The 26,255-nt window shown below is 53.0% G+C and overlaps 1 protein-coding gene across 5 annotated transcripts in view; it reads right to left on the bottom strand.

Moving 5' to 3' along the window:
* ZFHX3 (zinc finger homeobox 3) overlaps positions 1–26,255 on the bottom strand; it is a 393,056-nt gene that overhangs the window by 32,591 nt on the left and 334,210 nt on the right. For all 5 annotated transcript variants that reach the window (XM_077184852.1, XM_077184853.1, XM_077184851.1 and 2 more), the window contains one exon: positions 25,578–25,809. In XM_077184852.1, coding sequence (XP_077040967.1) covers positions 25,578–25,809 — 232 coding nt within the window. The remainder of the gene's footprint in view (positions 1–25,577; positions 25,810–26,255) is intronic.

Genomic DNA, 26,255 nt, shown 5'->3' with positions numbered 1-26,255 from the left:
CCCATCCCAGAGCCCCATCCCAGAGCCCCATCCCAGAGCCCCCATCCCAGAGCCCCCCGGCTCAGATTCTCAGCCCAGAGCCCCCAGCCCAGAGCCCCCCGGCTCAGATTCTCAGCCCAGAGCCCCCAGCCCAGAGCCCCAGCCCCAGATCCCGGCCCGGCTGCACAACAAAGGGCTCCTGGTGCAGCGGCACTCCCAGCTGCGACCCGGAGGTGTCAGCATCGGCATGGGAGGAAGAGGAAGGGCGAGCCAGGCTCAGCCGCTGTCTGGGCTCTAACCTGAGCATGTGGAAATAATACGTGTCTTCCAGTGTGCTGTCTGGTTCGAGGGGAATAAAATAGGACATTCATAAGCAGTTACACCATCTGTCTTTATACCATCATCATCATCAACAAGGGAAAAAATAGCTCTTTAAAATGGATGAAAGCCCAGGCTGACAGTAACCGGAAAAATGTGAGCTATGAATACCAATAACGGGAGAAAATGATTAAAAAACAAGGCTACAAACAGCAAGTCCCCAACATTGGCTGGGCTGCAGCTCCTCACGTCCATCCACCAGCAGCCTGGACCGAGCCCCCACATTGCTGGCAGTGAGCACCCCACAGTCGGGCACCAGGAACGGAGCTCTGTGGACACAAACTGCTCCTGCCCCAACACCCTCGGCCAGGCAGAGGGCAGGGAGCAGATCCAGCTGCACACCCTCCTCCTGCTCCACCCTGAGCTTTTTTCTGAAAAGCAATTTTTTCTAAAGCAGGATGGGAAGGGAGCAGAGTCAAAGACATGTACCCAGGGAGACTCTGAACCAGCTTGGGTAGGTCCTGTCCCATCCCTGCTCAGCCCCTTGCTGCCAGGGGAGGGGAGGCACTGACTCCATCTCCTCGTGATCCCCTTCCAGCAGAGCCCTCTGCAAGGCCCAGGCTGCTCTGCTCACCGTGCCCAGTCTGGCACAGCCACCCAGGGACGCTGGGGACAGCCACCCCAGCCGAGCTGGCTCCGTGTGCTGAGCGGGCTCTGACCTGCTGAGAACCTGCCTCCAGCACCCACAGCTGTGCCTGACCCAGCCTCCACCCCACAGGCCTCAGCACTGACAGGAAAAGCAGCCAAGGCCCTGCTCCTGAAAGCTCTGTGCCCACGCTCTCTGAGCCAGCGGCTGAGCCACAGCGGCTGCTCCATGGTCTGGAAAGCCAACACCTGTGTGAAGGCACCATCCACCAATCCGTCCATCCACCAATCCATCTGTCCATCCATCCATCCCTCCATCCATCCATCCATCCATCCATCCATCCATCCATCCATCCATCCATCCCTCCATCCATCCATCCATCCATCCATCATCCATCCATCATCCATCCATCCATCATCCATCATCCATCCATCCATCATCCATCATCCATCCATCCATCCACCCATCATCCGTCCATCCATCCATCCATCCATCCCTCCATCATCCATCCATCCATCCATCCATCCATCCATCCATCCATCCATCCATCCATCATCCATCCATCCATCCATCATCCATCCATCCATCCATCCATCCATCCATCATCCATCCATCCATCCATCCATCCATCCATCCATCCACCCATCATCCGTCCATCCATCCATCCGTCCATCCCTCCATCATCCATCCATCCATCCATCCATCCATCCATCCATCCATCCATCCATCCATCCACCAATCCATCCATCCATCCATCTATCATCCATCCATCCATCCATCCATCCATCCATCCATCCATCCACCCATCATCCGTCCATCCATCCATCCATCCATCCCTCCATCATCCGTCCATCCATCCATCATCCATCCATCCATCCCTCCATCCATCCATCATCCATCCATCCATCCCTCCATCCACCCATCATCCGTCCATCCATCCATCCATCCGTCCATCCCTCCATCATCCGTCCATCCATCCATCTGTCCATCCATCCATCCACCCACCCACCATCCATCCATCCCTGTACTCCTTGGGGCATCCCTCTCTGAGGACAGGCTGGCAGCAGTCTGGTAGGGAAAGGTCTGCTCCTCCCCTCAATCCACCACAAGGAGCTTCCACTGCCACTGCAAACTGCACCGAGCAGAGCCCAGCACCACCCTCATGACATGGCCCACAGGACCCACCTGCACAGAGTGCAGACCACGCCAAGAGTGGCTCCTGAGGCTGAACAAGCAGTGGTCAGCAAGATGTAGGGAACTTACTTCCAAACCACCACGACCTTTTCACCAGCACCTGACCCCTCCTCCCCAAAGCTGCCCGTTCTGTTTGGACTTCAGAGGTGCAAGAGCTGCTGCTGTGGGATTTGTATGGGGGATCATGTCCCTGGGAAATCCAAACAACGCACACTGTGCACAGGTTGCCATGCCAGAGCTCCCTGAGTCCATGCTGGTGTATCAATAACTTTTAAAAGGAATTTTCCCACTGCTAGGGCTCAGGGCAACACTGAGAGCAAGAAGTGCTGCCCCTGGAGCCAAAGGAGCTGCTCTTCCATCTCAATCCACCTGCCCCACACAAAATCCTAGGCAGAGTCTTTGCTTCCTTCATGAATAAATCATTTTAGAGAGCAGTATTTCCTTTTAATTTAAAATTAAACCATTCACTAAGCAGGGGGGGAGGGAGGAGGGGGAAGAGCAGGAGAAGAGTCTGGAAAATCACAAGTATCTGACTTCTGCAGAGGTCAGGGAACCTCTGACTCAGTCACACACCAAAATGTACCCAAACTGCACAGGATCACAGCACTGAGGTCTGTCCCTTCCCAGACCCAGGAAGTTTGAGAGCTGGAGAAGCCGGCAAATGCTGATGGGATCCAGACCAGCTTGAACAGCTCGACCTCTCACCTCCTCTTCTCCCAGCCAGGTTTTCCTTAACAAACCCAGATCTCTTATCCGAGGGGATAAAGGGCATTTCTGGGGTGGCGAAAATGCAGGCATGGGAAAGAGCGTGCGCTGCCTCTCCACCCTCCGGCAGGCTGAGAGCTGAGAAACATTAGCTGTCATGAACCACAATCAAATCAGGTTTGAAATATTTAGCAGTGGCTTGGAAAATGTGGCGGTGCAGCTCTGACAGGCGAGATGTGCAGACACCCATTTTCCATTATAATGGAAATATCAAGCCTGTTCTGAATATGTATAACCTAGAAAAATGTATTGATTTTTCATTCGGCATTAAAAAAATGAAATACCCTGCAGCTGTCAAAAGCCTTTTGTTAAAAGCTCATCTTTCCTGGAATGAGGGTTACCAGAAACAAGTTTTAATTGTACACAGGGTCTCTCCTTTGGAACAAAAAGAATCTGTGATGCTCCCTTTTTCAGGACAAGTAGCCAAAAAAGCCGACAGAAAGACAGGCCTGAGCCCTGGCTGCTGGCTGCACACCACGGCTGTCGGGGAGGCGAGGGCTGGCTGAGCCAGGCTCAACACCATAAACCTGACCCACAGCCATAAACCTGACCCACAGCCCAGCTGCTGCCACTGGATAAACCTGACCCACAGCCATAAACCTGACCCACAGCCCAGCTGCTGTCACTGGATAAACCTGACCCACAGCCATAAACCTGACCCACAGCCCAGCTGCTGCCACTGGATAAACCTGACCCACAGCCCAACTGCTGTCAGTGGTGTAAACCCAAGCCCCCCCGGCCCCGTGTAGAGAGGTTTGGGTCCATATGGAGGAGGAGGAGGAGGGAGGTCCATAGTGGGTCGATGCCCTCCTGCATCCTGGAAGCCCAGGACCAGCTCAGCTGCCCCGAGCTGTGCCAGGTCACCGTGCAGGGCCTGGTGCAGCTGGGTCAGGGAGGGTCACCAGGAGGCTCAGGGAGGGTCACCAGGAGGCCCAGGGAGGGTCACCAGGAGGCCCAGGAAGGGTCACCAGGAGGCTCAGGGAGGGTCACCAGGAGGCTCAGGGAGGGTCACCAGGAGGCCCAGGGAGGGTCACCAGGAGGCCCAGGAAGGGTCACCAGGAGGCTCAGGGAGGGTCACCAGGAGGCTCAGGGAGGGTCACCAGGAGGCCCAGGAAGGGTCACCAGGAGGCTCAGGGAGGGTCACCAGGAGGCTCAGGGAGGGTCACCAGGAGGCTCAGGGAGGGTCACCAGGAGGCTCAGGGAGGGCAGTCCCAGCTCACACCACGCCCTGGGCCCAGCACACTCTGCTGTGCTCACAGAGCAGAGATGGAGCCCAGATGGGGGGCTGACCTCAGCTCCCGCTCAGGATGCAGGCATGGGCTGCAACTCCATCTGTGCCAGCTCCTAACGGGATTACTCTACATCAGTTTGTTCATTCCTACTGTTTCCTGAAAGGAAAAGCAGGACTCCCAGCAGTGCAAAGGCAGCACTAAGCAAGGTTACCGAGAGGAATGCCACAGAGCTCCATCCTGGATGCAAAGCTGGTGAATGAGTCCCACCTGACAAAGGGCTGCAGGAAGACAATAAAATACTACATGTACCTTGGTTTAATGAACTTATTTCCCAGACAGCTCCACTCCAGAGCATGGCCAGAGCATCTCTGCTGCTTTCACTGACAAACACAAACTGCTGACTGTGGCATGCTCAGCTGACACGGACATCAGAGAGTCACAGAATTATTTTGGCTTGGGAGGGACCTTCAAGACCATTTTGTTCCAAATCCCTGACATAAGCAGGGACACCTTCCACTAGACCAGGTTGCTCCAAACCCATCAAACCTGGCCTTGAACACAGCCAGGGATAGAGCATGCACAACCCTGGGAGAACATCACCATTCTCCCACTCCCTGGCAACAAGGCTGTCCACGTTTTTGCAAACTGGGCTATATTTTAAGCCAGTGAAACCCAACAGGGACTTACCCCCTTTAATTTCAGTAGGACTAGAAAGGTTGCTGTTATTTTCACACATGAAACATAAAAAAAAGGCAAATTCCTTGAGCATGTTTGTAGTGGAGCGTGATGTGATTGTGTTGTCATTTATGGGAAATAATCGCAAGCCCATCTCTCCCTTTCCCCCCATTTTCCAGTCCAAATAACCATGAAAAATTACACTTCAATGTCAGGAGGACAACAAAGGAGGGGCTTTCTCCTGCGGCTTGACGGCTTTTCAGCCTCCCCTTTCTTGGACAAAAACTACCTTCAATTCTGTTTCATTTTAAATGTGATCTAACAAATGCATCTTGACAAGTTCCTTTCTCTTTTTCTTTTAAACAGTATTTTGCACAGTTTAACCTAGCTCCAAACTGGAATCAGCTGGAAAGGAGATGCATGCAAAAACACAAACACAGATCAAAGAGCAAAACAAAAGAGGCCATCTCCAGGTCCAGGTCTGCAGGGAGAGGACAGAGCAGTCCCCACCCAGAGACCTGCAGGACAAGGGCCCAGAGACAATGGGACCCGTGGGAGGAAGAAGATGGAGGAGCTGGATGGCAGAGGTGACAGGGCAGGGGCACAGGAAAGGTGCCCTGTGGACGGGTGCCCAGCCCCTCTCTGTGATGGAAGACAACCCCAGCCTTCTGCTAACACACCTGGTGGGACTACTCGAGCAGGCAAGGGCAGCTTCTGTACAATCATGGAACCGTTTGGGTTGGAAAAGCCCTCTAAGACCACTGAGTCCCACTGCTCCTCCAGCACTGTCAGGGCTTCCACTGACCCGCATCCCCAGGTACCACATCCACATGGGTTTTAAATCCTGCCAGAGATGGCAACTCTACCCCTGCCCTGGGCAGCTGTCCAGGGCTGGACAGCCCTCTCCAGGAAGGAATTTTCCCAACACACGACCTAAACCTCCCCTGGCACAACTGGAGGCCGTCTCCCCTTATCCTGTTACATGTTCCTTGGGATGAGAGCAGTGCAGGCCCTCACCAGACTGTGCCAGTAGAGCAAGAGGTGCTTTCTGCTCACTGGGAATACAGGCTCACTTCAGAAAAGCTGTGGAGATCCACAAACAAACCAGCGCTGATGCCAAGCTGAAGTTAATAGCCAACTTTAGCAACTTCACAGCAAGGTACATCTTGAGAACACTGTAACTATAACAAAAATGAGCTATAATTAATTCATGCTTAGCCTTAGGGGCTGAATATGCACAGGAGAGCTCCCAACAACCTTAACCCATCATCCTCCCAAACCACACTGAAATGAAACACTAAAATGTCCTCTTTCTGGGTTGTTTTTTTTTTTTTTTAAATATACAATTCATACTCTGTTCTCCCTCTCCATGGTATTGCTCCAAGGAAAAGTTAATTAATGTCTTGCTGACCCTCTTTCTCCCCCTCCCCAACTGTTTCCCAATCTCAGCACATCTGGAGTTCTTTTAAGCTCAGCTAAAAACTTGGGAAAGCCATAATTGCAGTGCCCAGGTTTATGAACCACTGAAATATCCCAGCAGAGATAGACCACAAGTATCCCCCCAGACCACAAGCTCCCAACACAGACATGGGGCAGTGGGGCAGAGCGGTGGGGCTGATCCAGGGCAGGGGAGCAAGGGACTTCAGAGCTGGGGGCCGAGCATGGCAGGAGCCCCAAGGAGGACAGGGCGCATACGCCCAGCAGGATGCACAGACACTTTGGTGCCACAAGGGCAATACCTGGGCAGGTTCACCAGGCAGCAAAAAAGGCCGGGTAGAGCTGCAGTACCAAAGGTTTTGGTGTGAATGGCCACGGACTCATTTCACTGCAGAAGAACAGAGGCCATGGCAGCAAAGCAGTCCCTCGAAGACCCAGTCTTCCAAGTCCAGGGAGTCTTCACTCCCATGCCACTGCCAGCACCCTGAGAGCCCTCCCAGAGCAAACACCACTTGGGCTGGAGCACAGAAGGGAGCAGGTAACACAGGTGAGCTCTTGTATGCACAACAAACAGCTGCTGAGGAGAGCAGGGAGGGCAGGCAGCCCCAGCTCTGCAGCCAAGGAGCCGCGCGTGAGGGGTCCCACAGCACCCTGCAGGGCAGGGATGGCCACAGCCTGCCCTGGCTCGCTAGCCCACGCCGGGGCTGCGTTAGTGCCACTGGCACAACGTCAGGAATTGCTCTTCCCTGGTACTAACGAGCTTGCAGCAGCGGCGACTGCAGCTCCTGGAGCCAGCAGCCCCTTTCCTGCACCTCTCCTGGCTTCGGGTAATTGAGAGTGACTGCAATTCCAGCGCTGGCTCTGCAGCGCTCAGCTGCACCAGCAGGGCAGGGGGTGCCAAGCAAAGCCTTTCCACTCACTCCCCACCCACTCACGGGGCAGCCTGTCCATGCCTGAGAACAGCAACACCACAGGGGCTGAGAGCAGCCAGGGGAGCTGAGCCCAGCCCAGCCCAGCCCAGCCCAGCTGACCCTGGACTCCTTTTGTTTTCCTTTTAATTTAAACCAACAGATAGGTTTCTTTTCAAGGAAACTATACCTTCATTCTTATTTCTTTTGCATCATCACAAAACCCCTTCCCCTGTGACGCCCACATCTCCTGACACACACTGGGGAAGGATCTTCCACCTGTCATCATATCTCAGGTAGCAACAGAGAATGGCTGCTCCAGCTCCCAAGTGAAACAGAGGATCAAGAAAAAGGGAAGAGCACAGAGCAGCTCCCAATGAGACACGTGATGGTACTGATGGCGCTCAAGCTGCCAGCCTGCAGCCAAGCAGGGAGGCACAACCAGGTGGGCCATGCCAGGGGACTGGGAGGACAGAACCTTTCAGCCTCCCTGGGATGGTGCCTGGGCTCTGCAGCCCCCGAGCCTGGCCCTGGGATGGTGCCTGGGCTCTGCAGCCCCTGAGCTGGCTCCTTCCCACTAACAAGGGCAGGTCAGGTGCTCTGGGGACTGGATCCACTCCTGGAACCTGGAGCAAGGCGCATGCACAGGTGGTGACTCCAGCAGAGGCCTGTGATAGGAATTTATTTCCCTCAATTACGGGCGCCTGTCCCCAGCCCCAGTTCATCAGCGCAGCAGAGGCAGTCAATGAAAGCCCTAACGCGCTAATCAGATGCACAGCGACTTCCTGCAGCCGCCGGCTGCTCCGAGAATCACTGACAACTCTGAGATCCGGGCTTCCATCCAGTCCTGCCCCTCTCTGCTCCCTGGGCTCTGCCCATGGCCAGGCCAGAGGTGGTTCCCCTGCTGGTCTGAGGCGCTGCCTTGCGCTGCACACGTGTGTGGAGGGGCAGGCAGTGGAGCCCCTCTCCAAATGTTTTATCTCCATGCTCACAGGAATTAATCCCTCCTTGCTTCCAAGGATGAGTTACAGAGTCTCAGATTAAGATTTTAGGGTTTTTGTTGAGTTTGATATAAATATTTGTTCCCTTCAGCCCAAAACCATTCTGAAATAACCGGTGAATGCCCTGAGCAGAGAGAGAAGGGTCTAAATACCACCCTCACAGAGCAAATGTAAAATGAAAATGCCAGGGAAAAATCACTGCTGAGTTCCCTTTGGGTGTCCTCAGAAAAACAGCACCTCTGCTTTTGGAAACCTCTATTGCAAGTGCCAGGCTGCACGTGGCAGGTGCAGAGGGAGGGCTGTGTGCCCAGGACAGGGTGATGTCCCCTGCTCTCTGGGCTGTGGCCATTTGGTTTAAAACAAGCAAACAAACATCCCATCCCCTCCTTCCCCGTCCAAAGGGAGCCACAGGCACAGGCTGCGAGCTCCGTGCTGTGCCCCAGCCTGGCACAAACCATCCCTGCCCCAGCAGCTCCACGGAGGCCGGGCAGCAGGAAGGCACAGGGACACTCCCGCAGCCTGCTGAGAGAGCATCGATCCAACACACACTTGGTGCCTTCAAAGTTGTTTATGATCAATATGCAAATTGCCCACGGCATTGATCTGGTATTAATTTTCAATTAGGGAATCCACAAGGGGTCTCCCAGGGTCAATATCCAACAATCCAAGGTAACTCCACAGTGGAGCCTGTGGGACTGATGCTGCCCAGGGCCTGGGGCTGCTCCTGCACCTCCTGTCCTGATACCTATGGACAGCCCTGATGCCACAGTGGTGCTGGCACTCGGGCAAGCCCCTGGCAAGTGGATTTAGGCAGCAGCCTTCAACCTGCAGGCTGTGTTACCTGTGTCAGCATGGTTACAGGTACTGGTGGTGTGGGGAAGCCCAGTGCAGGGCTGTGCACAGCAGCACCTGCAGTCAGTGGCGGGTCGAGGGGCTCCAGCAGCTTCCCAGGGGCAGAGCAAGAACCCAAATGCTGCCTTACACCACGGAACACAACTTACAGAAACCTGTGCATCTCTAAAAACATATAAGAAGCGTGAAAGGTGCCTGTGTGTTACACAAAGGTTACAAAAAGTGAAAGTAATAATTGAAAATGCCTTGAAAATCTAGAGCAGCATGCTCCTTCCCAGCCCTGTGACCTATGCCACGAGCCACCCTGCCAGCTCCCTCGCCCTGGGAGGCCCAGAGCGAGCCAGCTGCTGCTCCAAGCCCCGTGGTGGCACTGGAAGGGTGTCCCCTCCCCAGCAGAGGTGATGAAGTCTCCTTTGTGCAGGGGAGGGGATGTCCCCTGTGCACCAGCCGGCCTGTGCCACCCACGGCTCCACCACTCACTGTGCTAACCAGCACATTAGCTACCCAGGCTAATTGGTTTATGGATAACATTAATTACCATGTTGCTCATTAATGGATGAAATCTTTATTGGTTCCATTGATCAGCGGGACTTGTTAGCCGGCCTCCTAACCAATGGCGGATGTAACAAGCTCTCTTATTGGCATATCAATTAATGCAATCAATTTCTGGCCAGCGGCTGCCATTCGCTTCCCTGCTTGTTAGACTGGGGGAGACAGAGTCATGTCAAGTAAGCATTTATTTAAAGGGTTTCTAATTCTTCTTGAGCTGACTTCCCAGCAGGCTTTCTGCCACACAAGGGTTTTCTGCCTCCAGAGACCTTCCCCTTTCCTCCCCTGCAGAATCAGATCTATGACAGTCCCTGCAAACTGAATCATTTCTGTGAAAATATTTATCCAGTCTGGCGAGTAGGAACAGCCACAGCCAGAGGTATGGGATTGACAAGTCAGACTGTGCAACTATCCCAGTTTAACACACTGGGGAGATTGGCAGAAGCACAAACCTGCTCCCCAAGGACAGATGGGCTCACCAGCCATGCTGCAAAGCCTTCCTGCACATGGACTGATGCTAATTCCAGGGTCAGTTCCCCAAATTAGCATAATTTTGTTAGGGAACAACAAGCCTGGATACTTCTGCCCTATGCCACCTCCCAGAGCAAGCACAGACCATGTCACATGAGGCTGCACCCACATCCCAGGCGGTGCTTGCAGCCACTTCCTCTGCCTCAGCCTGGAAAAGGAGAGCAGGATCACGCTGCCCATGGGAGGAATTAACTGGAAAACCCATGGAGAAATGCCACGGACTTCTGTGAGCCTGGCAGCCTTGGCAGACCAGTGCTGCCTTCCTGAGCAGGGCGGCAGAGAGCACAGAGCTGCTTGTGGATGACAAGGACTCAGAGATCTGAGCCCCATGAGCAAGAAGGGGCTTGCAGGAACTGGACAGGCGGCCGCTGAGGCTCACAAGGAGTAAGAGCCCCTGTTTTGATTCCCAGATGCCTGCTCTGTTTTCTTTTGGGGTATTGGCAGAGTTTGCACACAAAGAGCTCCAATCCCATCCTACTGGGCTGAGGTTCCCCTGCTGGCAAGAGGCCCCAGTACCCACAGCAATTCCTCCTGGCCTGATCCCCTCTCCGGATCTTCACCCAGCTCACTGTGGGAAAGATCTTCCCCACCAAACACAATAATAAATCAAACTTTATCAGAGCAGAACTATGAATCTGTGAAGACTCCAATAATTTCAAGCCATGGGAATAACACCACAAAAGTACTTTTTAAACTAATTACTCAGATTCTGAAGTGCTGCCCTAATGAGCCTTCCTTCTGCCCAGAACTTGCTAAGAGAAAAAAAAATCTACCTTCAGTACAGTAATTACTGCTTTCCCCTTCAAACTTCTAACTGGAGATCAATGCTGCATTTTAAGACTCATTGATTTACAATTAGCCTGGCTTTCCTGCTAAAGTGTTTTTAAAGCAGAGTTTACTTTTATTTTATTTTGAAATCTCAAAGATCTGGTTCTTAGATTTTACATCCTCATGAGAGGTGTGCTGGGAGCTCATAGGGAGGCAGGCACACATCGGAAGAAGAAAAGAAAACAGGCTTTGTTATGCTGAGATTAGAAATAAGAGACTGAAATATTTAAGGGATAAACATGAAAAAAGAAGAAGGAGGAAAAGAAACAAAGCTAGAGGAAGGGAAGAAAAAGCGGAAAAATAAGAAATGTAATTGCAAGGAGACACAAAAATAAACTGCAGACTAAGGGAGAGTCACTGCTAGGTGGCTCGGAGCTCTCAGTGCTCTGCTGCTCACGAGCATCCTCAGGAAAGCCAGCAGCAGCAGCAGCTTTGTGCATCTGTGCACAACAAAGCCGCGGTGAAAGCAGCGCGCGGCGGCGCCTGCGCAGCCCGGCTGTGTGCGACCTGTCCCGCGAGGAGAGCACAGCGACTGGAGCCATCAGCAATTCCTTGCTGATTGCTTCAAACGTGTTTTCCCTACGCCATAAAGATAACAGGCGCACAGACACATCTGCCTGCTCTCTCCTGCCTCCTCCCATCCCCTGCCCCGCACTCCCAGCGCTGCAGCAGCGGGACACTGGGACCCAGAGAGGCCGGGGGTGCCTCCACACCTTGGAGAGGCTTCAGGCCCCAGCAGAGACAGCTCTGGCCCCGTCTCTGAGCAGGGCCTGGGCTCAGAGGCCTCCAGAGGCTCTGCCAAGCTCAGCTGCTCCAGGAGGCTATGACCATTCCCAGAGCTTGTAGCATTGCTCGGTTCTGACTCATTTTTGTGTCATTTCTGCTGGAAATGAGCTACATTGGAACAAGCCAGTTCAGCCTTTGCCTCCTGCTTCTCCCTTCAAACCCAACATTAGGAAAGTCTTCCAGGATTAGCCTGAGTAGAGACCCAACTGGAGACAGCCCGAGGAGCTGGGAAGCAAACAGAACCATTGGCAAGGGTTTCCAGTTGTGGGGCCACCACAGCAGAGCAGCCTGCCCTTCACTTGTGCTCTCACAGGTTTTGTTCTTTATCACTGCAGGGTCCCTGGTGCCAGTGGCAGATGATGATCCTGGAGTGATGAAAGCAAAGCAAGAAAACAGGGAAGCATCTCTCCTTTTTGTGTTGCATTTTAGAGAAAGCTGCTTAGCCCCATTTCAAAGACTAATATGAAAAAAGTGCAATTAAATCCTTGAAAAACTGACAGATCAGCAAAACAAAACCACCCGGAGGAGAGCACGATTGAGCCTCATTAAGGAAGAGTTCAGTCTGTTTTTAAAACCTTTCTTAACATTTAGCTGGTACTGCTCAGCAGCCGCCACTCCCAACGCGCCTGGTGCAATTAGTGTCAGAACGGAAAGGAAAAAATCAGCCTAGGAAACAGGAATTAAAGCACCAGATCCAGGCAAGGGAAAAAGGTTTGGCTGTAGTGAAGCCACCCAAATTTGGCCCCCTCCTCGGGGTCTGCAGCAGCTCCATGCGCTCTCACACCCATACGAGAGCAGAGGCAGACCCGGGCTGTCCCTGTGCCCAGCCCCTGCCTGTCCCCAAGCACTGCATGGCAGCCACAGCCCGGCGAGGGCAGGTTTACAAGGGATGGACAGTAAATTACACTGACCTCAACAGCAGTTACAGCCCCTGCCTTGGACAATACGGAAAGGGAGGCACAAATCCTGCGCCGTGCTGGGCAGAGCCGGGGCAGGCGGAGCACCCACACACAGCCCCAAACTGCACCCGGCACAGGCCAGAGCTGCTCTGCTGCAGGGGGGATGAAGCACATGGGAGATAGAAAAGATGGCAGAGAGATGAAGCCATTTTATTAAATCAGGCAAATTCTAATTTATTCTGGGGAGATGGAGGAGACAAAATGGATTCATTCTCAGCATGCACACTCCGTATCATCTGATCCAACCCTCACTGCCTCGCCAGAGGGGGAGGGGGCTCGGCCGGCTGCAGTGCTCCCACAGTCACAGAAAAAGATTAGAAAAGAGGATGATTCTCCTTTCAGACTGGACAGCAGCCACGGGGGACAAGGCTTTTCCTGGGGTGTGAGGCGCCATGCCCTGCTGTCAGCCATGCCCTGCTGTCAGCCATGGCCAGGTTTGGGGGCTTGCCCCCTGGGGATGGGGCAACACGAGGTCCAGGGCCAGCACAGCACATGCACCACGCAGGCAAAGGAGACAGAGACACACGTGGGGGGAACATCCTGCAGGGATCCTGCACGCTGCCATTTTTGGTGTTCAGCCCAGCATGCACCCTCACAGCTGGCAGGGTAATACCAGCGTTCTTCACCAGTAAGAGATGCTGGAATTACAGTGCCACGTCGGCAGCATTGAGGAGGTTGGTGGGAGCTCAGGTACCCTCATGCACTAGTGCAGAGCACCACAGAACAGCACGGGTGCATGTGACCACGGGCACTTCAGGCTGCCCGTGCCACAGCCAGCACAGGGCTCCCACGGGTCTCAGCAGGACTCAGAGCTGAGCTCCTCTGTGGCCCCAGCCAGCGCTCTGGGAGCCGAGGAGCCTAGCAGATGCAGCCAGGCTGGAAACCAAGAGTGAGGGCAGCCCTTGTGGTGGGATGGCGCAGGTTATCTGAAATGCCATGGGCTGCCACGGGCTCTTGGTCTGGGGATGGTGGGTTAGGACAGGCCGGTGGGCACACCTTGTGCAGAGATGTTTCCAAGGGGAGTTGATTTCCAAGCTCTGTGCTTGCTGGCTAAGTGTGATGGGCACAGCTGCCTGACATGCAGAAGCCAAAGAAACTCCTGCTCTAGAGAAGAAATGTCACTGAACAGCACTGCACAGTTTCAGAACAGGGGCCGAGTGAAAATACAGAGGTTTGATTAAACAGCACTGAAGAAAAACAACAGAGCTCCTGCTGCAGAGGACAGCCATCTCTGGGATCATGGGCCAGCCATCCCACCCAAGGAACACACACCTGCAGCCCCTCGCTGCCCACACAGGGGACAAGGACACTTTGGGATGGACACGGACAATGCCGGGGCACCCAGGGACAGGGGAAGGAGAGATGCTGCTGCACAAAGCTCCATGGGCACCAAGGTACTTCCCACTTCAGAATTAACTAGAGGAAAATGACAACACCACAGAATTAATTACCAGTGGCTCAGTAAGTCCAGAAAAACAAACCAGACCTTGGGTGAATAAGAAGAATGCCAACCCTGGCCAGTGCAGAATGCCTTGGGCCTCACTGTCCTGCACAGAAATCATTCTAGTTATGCTTGCAATGATTAAATGAACTTTTTCTACAACATCCTTCTGAAAATACTCCCCTGCAGGAGCCCCCCTCCCTAAAACCATCAACACTCATCCCAGCTCAGACTGGGGCCTTGGGGGAACAGCTTTGCAGGAGGGAAAAGGCCAAGAGCCTGGGGAGAGGGGCCAAGGTGCAGCACCTGGAGCACAAATTCCAAACATGAGAAATTCCTGTTTTGCATCCAACTCCAGCAGGGGCAGTGAAGCTGATTTTATGACTTATTTATTTATTTCGTCTTTGATGAACAGAAGGTTAATATAAGAACAACTCCTTGGCAAACCTTTAAGGGTAATTCAAGCGACACTGATGTGAATCAATGTTCCCTTTGTGAACGCATTACTTGGCAGAAACTGGCTTTTTGTAACCCCCTTAAACCTAGCTGGCAAAACAAAAAGAGAAAAAAAAACGTCCTTCAAACAAAAGGATGAGGTGAAAATAAAGAGAGAGTCGACTGCACTTTATTCTCTTTCACAGAAGCAAATGGATTTGGTGCTTTTTATACATTAATCAATCAATATCACTGACTGTACATCAGCGGCGCAGCCAAGTTATGAATGACCTTTCTGGCAAAGAGGACACTTTTAATGCTCATAAGACTGCTCATAGCTTAGCAACTTTCCGAATTTATGCCTGCATGATTGCCCCTGGCAGGCAGGTGCCCGTGAGCTGCCTGTGACAGGGCTCGTCCTTGCCAGGTGGTGCTGCAGGAAGGGCTGCAGCAGGCAGGGATGGAGCTGCAGCAGGAAGGGAAGGAGCTGCTGCAGGATGGGAAGGGGCTGCTGCAGGAAGGGGCTGCTGCAGGCAGGGAAGGGGCTGCTGCAGGATGGGAAGGGGCTGCTGCAGGAAGGGAAGGGGCTGCTGCAGGAAGGGAAGGGGCTGCTGCAGGCAGGGAAGGGGCTGCTGCAGGAAGGGATGGAGCTGCTGCAGGAAGGGAAGGAGCTGCTGCAGGATGGGAAGGGGCTGCTGCAGGAAGGGGCTGCTGCAGGATGGGAAGGGGCTGCAGGATGGGAAGGAGCTGCTGCAGGAAGGGAAGGGGCTGCTGCACGATGGAGCTGCTGCAGGAAGGGATGGAGCTGCTGCAGGATGGAGCTGCAGTAGGAAGGGAAGGGGCTGCCGCCCTGCACGGCACCTCCTGACAGGTCCCTCGGAGCAGGAGGAGACCAGCAGGCCCTGACCCTGCCAGGCCAAGACAAACGCAGCACGAGGGCCCCTCCACGCCACACACACAGAGCAGGAGCCAGCAGCAGGTGCTGTGGAAGGGAGAGGTGGCTGCGCAAGTGGAGTGGAACGGCCGGCGCTGAGCAGGGCTGGCAAAGGCCAAATTAATCCCATTGTTTGGCCACAAAGGAGGCAGCAAAGTAGCAGTGGAGGCCAAGGAACAATCCCAAACACTCAGCCCTAATTCAACCTTCATCACCATGAAAAGGGGATGGAAAAGGCCAGAATGCTTCAGCTTAATTGGTAACCAGAGAAAGTGCAGCAGCGCCTGCACATGGGCAGCCACATCGGGCTGTGCCCTGGTGCCCTAACCCTAAACCCTAAACCCTAACCCTGGGGTGTGATGGGGGCACGCAGGGCCCCGCACACACCATCCCAGAGCCACACTGAGATTTAGGGGTTTGGGGCCCCAGGCTGGGCACTGAGTGGGGATGTCTGGGGTGCACCGTGTGGAGAGGGCAGCACATCCCTGCAGACCAGCAGAGACTGCACCTGGCACACTGACAGGGGACAAGCACCTGTGTAGGACAGAACCAAAAACCCAAACCACTGCTATGTATTTAATGAAGCGACCACACAAGATTGAAAAGCCTGAAAAGGGGTAGGAGGAAGTACAGAGAAGGAGGGGGCTCGGGCTCTTTGAGCTGCAGGTAGCCTTCACAGGAGCATCCAAGTGAAGGTTCAACAGAGTCAGACCAACACTGCTTCTCTCACTCACCACTCTTGGAAGGACTGACACGGAAAAGGGAAAAAAATGCAAATTGGAAGCAAATACGGATAATAATTTCTCATACAGCTCCCAATTAACCTTTGGAACTTGTGGCCTCAAGAAATCATTGAGGTCAAAACAAAATACATGGCAAAGGCATTGAGATGTGCAACTCAGAAAAGCAAACTGAGTACTGGGACAAGAGAGAAACCCTCTTGCTTAAGGGCATGAACTGCATTTTAGTAGGAACAAGGATGAGACCTCGATTTGGGTGGGTTATTATTTGTCTATGGGCCCCCAGATTTCCCTCTGAAGCAGTCAGAGCAGGCAGGACACTGGTGCTGACAGACACGTTATTAGCCAATCTTAGAGTTTTAGTGGAAAAATAAATGCATGTGGTAGCTTCCTCCCAGGCAGTTCTGAGGAGGTTAATGCCATCACCAGGGGATCAATAGGCCTTGCAGGAGGGACAGGAGCAGGTGCATTTCACAAGCACAGGCAGACAGAGCCAGAGCAGGGACACAGCAGAGTGCTCCAAGGTGCACACCACAGCAGTGGCCATGCTGGAGTGGGCCAGGGGTCCCTGCCAGCCTGAGCCAGCTGCTGCCAAACCCTGTTTCACAAATCACCCCACTGATAAGGTACGGAATCTCATTTTGCCTATGGCTCGTACAGAAAAAAAAGGAATCCAATTCAGAACCCAAGCTGTGTATCTCTTGCAATTAAATCCACAACCTACAGATGAGAGGTGGAGGAGAGCACTCCCTATTCTCACAACATCTCCTCTGAACAGAGGTCTCGACTGTCTCACTTTGGGCAGTGTGTTGGGTTTGCATGGTGAGGTTTGGGTAGCAGGGGCTCCTCCTTCAGTGCTGCCAGTTAAAGACCATCAGACATGTGCTCCTGCAGCAGAATGAACTCTGAGAGAACCAGGGCAGGGACAAGGCAGAACAACCAGGAAAGGAGCTGATGCCCTGCAAGGATATTTCCTGAAGAGGGAGAGGGCCAAGGACATTCTCTTACAGTACTGAGCGTGACCCTGTGGGCTTGTATCAGCTTGGATAAACAAATGGATCTTTCACACAGGCCAGTGAAGCCTCTAACTCCAAATGGGCATGTTTGGTGGCAGCAGGCTTCCAACCCACCTTCCAAACAGGCACACCAGCGTGCTGCTCCAGGTCTCCCCTGCTTACTCACAAACCAGTCAAACACCCTTGCTGCCTCTGAACACAAAGCCTGTGCCCAGCTGAACCTAAGTGACCTTTCCTTTCTGCCCCTGTCCCCAGCCAGGGTGGCACTGGGCATCCAGCAGGGAACAAGGTGCTCAGGGACCATCAGAACTCTGCGCTGAACCTCCAGCCCCTCCCAGTGCAGGTCAACAGTGGGACAAAAGAAGAGACTCCAAACTAATACACCAAGAACAGCACAGCAGCCAGGCAACTCTATCACCTCATTAACCTGGGAACAAGGAGGAGGCATGTTTGCTCCAGAGATATTTAATCTGAAGCCCAGTACCACAGCCAGGGAGAAAACAGAAGCACAGCAATGGCTACAAGAGTGAGATGTGTGGGAAGGTGCTAGATAGGAGCTGCTGCAACAGAGTCTGTGGGACAAACATCATAAATCAGTGCTATAAGTGGAGGAACAGTTGCTGGAGAATGTGGGTAAGGTTTTGGAGGGCTTCTTTTTCTTCATGGCACCACCAGCAGATCAAAGCAGGGGTTTGGGTCAGACACAGCACCTGAGCAGGGGCGAGTCTGGGACAGAAGCAGCACAGCCACACTGATGGGACCTTCACCAAGAGGCCAGTGTGCTGTCAGTGTGAATCCCATGTCACTCACATGGACATCCTGCCTGCTCCTGCACACCTGGGGACCACGCTGCAGTACCTGCAAGGTCTCCAAAGCTTCACTGGTTCACCCCTCACAGGGAAAGACCTCAGTCTTTAACCTGCACCACTGCAACAACCACCTCCAGGTCCTCAGGAGAATAGTTCCCTATTCTAAATTGTGCAGGAGAAAGGAGAAAGAGCAACAGGGAAGAGAAGCAGAAGGTGCAGCGGGCATCACGCCCTGGGCATCGAGGCAGAGCTCCAGGGACAGAGTTCCAAGAGACTGGGATGCCACTCTTGAGTCCCAAGGGAAACAGAGCTCAGGGAGACTCTGGGCTCTTGAGAGCTGGGCTTCAGTCTGGCTCTGGAGTTTGCTTGAACACAGAGAAAAAAGCAGAGGAGAAGAGGGACCGGGAGCCTCACAGTGTTGTACTGCAGCATCTGGTGATACTTCCTCCTTTACTTTTCCTAAGTGGAAAGGGCTTTAAGATGCAGTCGAACAAGAAAAACATCCTAGAACAAGTCAGCTGTCAGAGCTTCCTCTCTTTCTGCTTAATGAAAGCCATGAGCTCCCCAGGACAAGTGGAGGTGGAGCAGGATGGAGTTAGTGAGATTCCTGCCACGGCTGGGTGCTGCTGCCCTGTCATTCACCAGATGCTGCAGCCTTTGGGCAGGCTTCTGTTACAGCCCCCCTCTACCAGGGGCACAGGAAAAAAGGCACAACCAACTTTAATAAAAACAAAATTAAAATTATTAAACCTTTCATATCCTTTTGAGATTATCTCTGCTGCTGGTTGGTCAAAGCAGAGCTAAGGCACAAATGCTCTTGACTTTAAACTCAAAACCAACCCCAAAAAATAAAAATAATTAAAAAAACACAAAAACCAAAGGAAATCTCCTTCTGCCAGATATTAAAGAGAACCAACTTTATCCCTGCATTCTCTGGGCCCAGACCTCAACAGCCCCATAGTGTCCCAAATGGAAAAGGACAGGGAGATGCTGCTGGGATGGGAATGGGGCTCTCCAAAATGGAGGTGGGAGAAAGGATGCAAGGAGGGAACAGAGAGAAATTATGTTACAGGACAATACCAGGAAAGACCCCTAAACGTTTCTCAAACTGCTGGACTCTCCTCATGTCCTCAGGCCTTCTGAAGGAGCCAACATGATCCATGGCTGCTGGAAACACTTTTGCTGGATTTCAATGACCATTAAAGCAAACTGAAACTAAAGCATGGAGGAGAGACTCTGTCATCTGCTCAGACTTGGGATGGCCCTCAGTGGAGAGGCCACACCAGAAATACTGCAACTCTGTTAGGAACTTGCTGGAAAGGTAAAAGGTCCTGAAGCCATTCAATCCACAAAAAAATGAAAAAAATTCCAAGGTTCAGCAGAACAACAAAGGGGAAGGCAACAAACTGTCCTCTAAATGAACACGTGTGAGTGACACAAGATCTTGGAAAACAAGAGATAATCCTGCATGTGGGGGTAGCTGGTGGGGTTGGCAGGGAGATCAGAACTGCTGCAGGAAAGGGAACTGAAGTTCAATCAGCCCAATACACACATGGCCCAGGGCTGTTTGCCTCTGCTGCTGGGCCACATGTGCTACTGCACCACATCGTCCCCAGGCAGGACAAGCCCTCGTCTGGCTGCCTGAGCCTCAGGGGATGACAGGAAGGGATTTCCCCCGGGACAAGCTGCAGCCCAGCCCCAGCTGGGGCACCCCAAGGGCTCCAGCACCCCCAGAACCACTCGCCCAGCTCTGAGCCTGCACACACCAGGCTTGGCTGGATTTACACACAGCACTAGGGAAACAAAGCTGAGCAGGGGCTACAGATCCCTGCCCTCGGGGCTTACAGAGCACATGCTGGGAAAAGGCAGTACCAAGTTTTGGAGAGTGAGAGGTAAAAAGCCCAAGAGATACAGATGAAGCTGGGCAGCACTTGGTGTTTGCACACAGAGCTCAGGCTGTAACCTGGGTTGGCAGATTATTAAATGTGTCAATCAAGGACAAGCCTGGAAATTACTTCCCCAGCCCTCTGCAAGGGCCACACATTTCAGCCATGTAACTGTGGCACCATCAGCAGAGCCAGAGCTGCAGAGTGCTTTCGACTGGCAGATGCTGCAGCATGGGCTCCGTGTGCTCTTCTCCTGCAGGCACCATACAGGTCACCTGCTTGGTAAGTTTTTAATTGCTCTGTGAAATCAAATCCCACGAAAAACTGGAGACAGATTACAAAGCAAACCGGTGATTTCTTTCCGAAACCCTCCATTACCTCCATCAGAAGTTGGAGACTGACAGGCGTCTTTAAGAATGACCACACTGTCTCTAATGGAGACCAAGTGGAGGACATCAGATCCCACTACATTTATTTTAAGCAGGGAGAAATGTAATTTATCACTACCAACTTTCACTTCACAAGTTCTACTGGAAGTAGAGAATCTGCTATCTGCTATCATGAAAAATCCACCCCAGCACATCTCACACCTCTGCTGTAACAAACCCCATGAATAATTACTCCATGCTTGATGATGAAGAAGGAATCGCATGACTCAGTGCACAGAGGTGCAGCAGCCAAATGAGCACCCTGCTGTCTGCAGGTGACACAGGCAGAGTCAGGCTGAGGTGTGATGCTGAGGCTGGGAACCACGGCTTTGAAACCACGTGGGGTTTTCTCATCTGAATACTGCTTTGGCTATACTGTAGCTCTGTTTACATACTTGGTTTCATTAAAGATTCACATCCCGATTTCAGTCTGCAGCTCCCAGCCCTGGAAAGGTCAAACACTGACACACCAGGGAGATGTGGACAAACAGTGCAGCTCTGCCTGTGGGGCACAGGGAGGGGGAAAGCAGGGGCTCTGGGGCATGCCCCCTTCCAAGGAGCCAGCAGCTTTCTGGGGGTTCTCAGAGCAGAGCCTTGCAGTAAAGGTACTCCCCAAAATACGTGTAACCCCCTGTTTGGAGCAGGGAGCGTGGCCCCGCCGTGCTGGGGGCTGGCAGAGGGGCAGAGGTGGCTCCCCTGCCCCCCGTCCTACCGGGACAAAGGGGCTCTTCACAGCTCTTGGTGTCAGCAAGGGCTGCCAGAGCACCTGCCCTGCTCCTCCTGCGGGGCCCCAGCAAGAATGAGCCCCTGCTGCAAGGAGATGATGGCAAGGAACTGGCAGCAATGAGGGACTGCTGTGACTGGGGCACCACAGCACTGCCCTCTGTGCCAAGGGGAGAGGCTGGCGCGGGCAAGGAGCGTGTCCAGCTGATGGACACCTAAAGGATGTCTGTCCCACACCCTGGAGGCAAAGCCCTTCTGCTCCTCCCACAGAACACACCATGGACAGGGAGAGCAGAGATGGGGAACGGGAGCAGCCAGGAGAAACAGGGAAGGGAGCAAACACATCAAGTGCAACCAGCTCTTGCCCAGGGGGACACAGGCTGAGCACTGGGGGCCCAGCAGCCCCTCTGTGTGGGTGGCACATGGAGAGAAATACCATGGGGACAGAAGGGGCACATGGGCTGGACACAGAGCGGGAATCCCGCTGTGACCACCAGCCCGAGCTGGGCAGAGGGTGTGCTGCTCGATGCCTTCTGGGATGAAAGAAACACTTCCTAAGTCAGAATGAAAATCCCATGCAGGTTGTTTCCCATTTGTTTCTGTCATTATCTAATGAGCTGTAAGTGCATTCATCCAACATCTTGAGAACATTTTGGTTTTTATTATGGCCACTCTTTCTTTACTTTTTTCTTCTCTAAACCCCCATCATTAAAAATCAATTAGCTTATGGGTAACATTACACAGACGCTGCTGCAGCAAGGGGCTGACATCTGCAGTGGCAGCAGCTCAGATACCACAGCAAGAGATGTTCAAAAATACCCTGAGAGGACAATACCCCCTTCCCTGAAGCTGTGCTCTCTCTGATCAGCAAACCAGCTGAACTTCCAGCCGCTCCCCCAGCTCCTGCGTAATGAGCACACTTCTCAAAGCACAAAGAAAAGTTTAATTGTCTTTAATTATCCAGTTCAGGGAGGACTGGGTTTCCTGCCTGATGTCTGTATAATTTCCCTGCCAACAACTTCATCATCCCTTGACTGGAAGCGGAGGGCAGATGCTAATACTCTTCCCCAAAAGACACCCAGTTTTTGGAGAGGGCCGAGGGGTGGCACAGGCAGGGACAAAGGTCCCCGTGTCCCTGGAGCGGCTGCTCGGGCTGCCTGCGCTTCTGCAGGGTGGGAGGGAGCGAGTTGCAACTAATGTGCAATCAAGAACCATCACAATTACAAATGTAAATGAACAGGCAATTGGCACTGACCTTTGCAGATTGTTAGAGGACTAATTAAGGTGTGATCAGAGCTCTTCCAACAGATTGAGATGCATCTACACAAGCAAATATCTACTCACTATCTCCAGACAGCACTGCTCTCTCCTACATGCTGCAGGCAGCAGCGAGTAGGTACACACAGAGCAGGTACACGCAGAGTAGGCACACAGAGTAGGTACACACAGAGTAGGTACACACAGAATAGGTGCACGCAGAGCAGGCACACACAGAGCAGGCAGATCCAGAGCAGTACACACAGAGCAGTACACACATTGCAGGCACACACAGAGTAGTGCACACAGAGCAGGTACACCCAGAGCAGGTACACCCAGAGTAGGTACACCCAGAGCAGGTACACCCAGAGCAGGGACACCCAGAGCAGGTACACCCAGAGTAGGTACACACAGAATAGGTGCACGCAGAGCAGGTACACACAGAGCAGGCAGACCCAGAGCAGTACACACATTGCAGGCACACACAGAGTAGTGCACACAGAGTAGTACACCCAGAGCAGGCACACACAGAGTAGTGCACACATTGCAGGTACACCCAGAGCAGGTACACCCAGAGCAGGCACACGCAGAGCAGTGCACACACAGAGTAGTACACCCAGAGCAGGCACACCCAGAGCAGGCACACACAGAGCAGGCACACACAGAGCAGGCACACACATTGCAGGCACACACAGAGTAGTGCACACACAGAGCAGTGCACACCCAGAGCAGGCACACCCAGAGCAGGCACACCCAGAGCAGGCACACCCAGAGCAGGCACATCCAGAGCAGGCACACACAGAGTAGTGCACACAGAGCAGTACACCCAGAGCAGGCACACACATTGCAGGCACACACAGAGTAGTGCACACAGAGTAGTACACCCAGAGCAGGCACACACATTGCAGGCACACCCAGAGCAGGCACACACAGAGTAGGTACACCCAGAGCAGGCACACACATTGCAGGCACACCCAGAGCAGGCACACACAGAGTAGTGCACCCAGAGCAGGCACACACATTGCAGGCACACACATTGCAGGCACACCCAGAGCAGGCACCCCCAGCGTTCAGCCCCAGCAGCGGCGCTCAGCACAGCAATGGGATGGAGCAGAGGGGAATGGGGTGACTCCCCTGCAGCACACGAGGCCATGGGACAGAACACACCACTGCACTTGGACTGCAGCACAGCAACAACAAGAAGTCCAGCCAGTGGTCAGGAAACAACAGAAAACTCCTTGATGGGGACACAGGAGAGACGCTGCTGGAGAGCAGGGGGAGACACAGGGCACAGAGTCACGCTGTGCCTGTGCCCCCCAGCTGAGCATCCCCACACCTGGGGGTGGAGGGGATCAGAACGAGTGGGAGATGGAGCACCCCTTCTCCCCTCGGGGTTACAGCAGCTTCTCATCCACACCTGACTCCCATCCCTGCAGGGATGCCTGGCCCAGCACACCACTGAGGTGCCCCACTTCGACCAGCTGAACCATGGGCTCCAGGAGTGTTTGAAATAAGTATCTCAGCTTACAGTGACTTGCAAAACCGACCCAAGATACCCCCTTTGCCTTCTGCAGCCTTATTCTTGCTTGTATTCATAACCTTTGAAATACAATATGATCAAGAAATTCTGTCTTGTTTGCTGTCAGTTTTTGTTGAAGAACCAGCAAGCTTAAAGGAAATCAAAATATTTGTAAATCGAGCTTTCCTTTCAGTGACTTGTCCGGACTTTTACTTCAAAAATAATACGTTTTTTAAAATGGTCACCAAACTGTTTTTCCTCCCAGCCAGTCAGCTCCTGCCCTCCCAGTACCTGCCATGTCCTAATCTGGGCGGCCGGACAGGAAAGATAAGGTTTGTACAGTAAAAGACAAGGCAAACAGAAATTTCTAGAGGAGACAAGGTTTTCAAGGTTGTTCTGTCTATCACAAAGGGCACGGATGGTTTCCCCTCTCTGCTCATTCTGCATTTAAGCAGCTCAGCACCCAGAGCCCTGCCCAAAGAGCCCTCTGGAGCTGGGGATGTTTTCCCGGGCACAAGGCTGCTGTGCCCGTGTGCCCCGGGCTGGTGTGGCAGCACCAGCTCCTGCTGTCACTGTGACCTTTGGGGAGCGTGCTCCATGCTCTCCCTCTGCTGGGCCACCAGGGTCACAGACTGGGCGCCCTTTTCCACAAGACCGAATTTAACTCTTCATGAAAAATCTCCCATCACACTCTCAGGGTGTTTTGGGTCTATTTCAGATCCTCATTACTCACAGGCATAACAGCAATGAGACCCAGACGTGAATTCAAGGGACATTTCCAAAAACCCACATGTTCTCCCTCAGCTGCTGCTGCTATCCCTTCTCAAGCCTTTCAGCCAAGATCACCTTCCTTGTCTCCATGAGCATTCACTGCAGAATGCCAGTTCCCCAGAGTGGCTATGTGTAGGATTTACCCATTTTCACAGCAGTCATAGAGAAAAGTCCTGCTTGAAGCTTTGAGGATTGCGAAGGTTTTTGCTGGCACACCCCAGCTCCAGCACCATTGTGCCTTGACAGCCCACAAACCAGCTGACCCAGGATGATTCTCCTCCTCCCTCCCAAGAGGGCTTCAGGAGACCTGGGTTTTTCAGAACATTAAAAACATCTCAATCTGTTACATGACTAAACAAAGTACCATCTCTACTCCATCCAGCCTAGCTGCTCCTTTTAGGCACACCAACTCTGCTGGATTCACAGCTGCAATCCCTGCCCTATGATCTGTGTGAGCAAATGTTTCATACAAGCCCTTCACTTCAGAGGAGACATGGAAAACAGACGTGGCAAACTCACATGTCCTGCCCACCCCTTTGGCCCAGCTCCTCCTCCCAGTCCAGAGTGCCTGCAGTACCAGGAATCAGTGCCAAGCTGGCACAGCTTATGTGGTGCTCAGGGCATCACTTGACTCATTGCAAAACATCTACTGGTGCACTGTTTGCTGAGTTGCACAGGTATGACAGAATCTTTAGATACTCATACAATATTCCAGGGTTTAAGACACTGACCTGAACCAACACACACGCTTCAACCTCCCAAACCCCACCTCAGGCAGGTGGGGTTCCTGACATGTATAACTGATAATGATTATTATGATAATTACTGATAATTACTGATAAACTGCCAGCCCACAGCAGGGAACAGAGACAGGGGCTTCGCCCAGGTTGTCACCAACAGCCCAGTGGGTCGGAGCCCCTCGCCCACCCCGCGGCCCAGGAGCGGCAGCAGCACTCACCAGCCTCGGCAGCCGGACACTTGCGGATGGTGAAGATCTGCCCGAGGTCCTCCTCTTCCTCAGGAAGGCCTTTCTGGAGGCGCTGCAGCTTCCGCAGGCTTTCGCTGCGCTGGTGTTTCATGGAGCGCACGTGCTGGATCAGGTTCAGCTTGGCCTTGGTGGAGTAGTTACAGAGCACACAGTGGTAGTAGCAGCTTTCCCCTTCCACCCCGCTCTCATGGTGCTGCAGATGCTGTGGAGAGCAGAGCAGAGGGATGTCAGTGACCTTCATCACCCCCAGCCTCCTGGGTTAGTCCACTGTAAATCGCTAAAAGCCACCTGGGAATTAGTTAAGGAACCGCGTTTTGACACAGATCCGATGAGACAATGCCTGTTTGTTCCCAAGGTATTACACCATCTCCTGCTGAAGAGTGTGAAAACCCAAATGCACTGAAATGGGCTCAAAGCACAGATGGACACAGCCAACACCATCTCCCTCAGTGAGGGAAAGCACCAGACCCAGCAGTAACACCTGCTCACAACCCACTGAGGGCTCATTCCTTCACACACAAAGCTTGTCCTGGGAGGGGATCCAACTGCATAACAAACTCAGCATTAAATTTGGTAAATTCTCATGGAAAACCAAAGCAACCCTAGATCACAACAAACCCACTAGATAAAGAGGTCTGGACACAGTGT

Source organism: Agelaius phoeniceus, chromosome 12, assembly GCF_051311805.1.
Source record: "Agelaius phoeniceus isolate bAgePho1 chromosome 12, bAgePho1.hap1, whole genome shotgun sequence".
In the NCBI taxonomy this organism is placed as follows: Eukaryota; Metazoa; Chordata; class Aves; order Passeriformes; family Icteridae; genus Agelaius; species Agelaius phoeniceus.
Note: the sequence above shows the minus strand (reverse complement) of the source record. Positions and strands in the feature narration are given on the sequence as shown.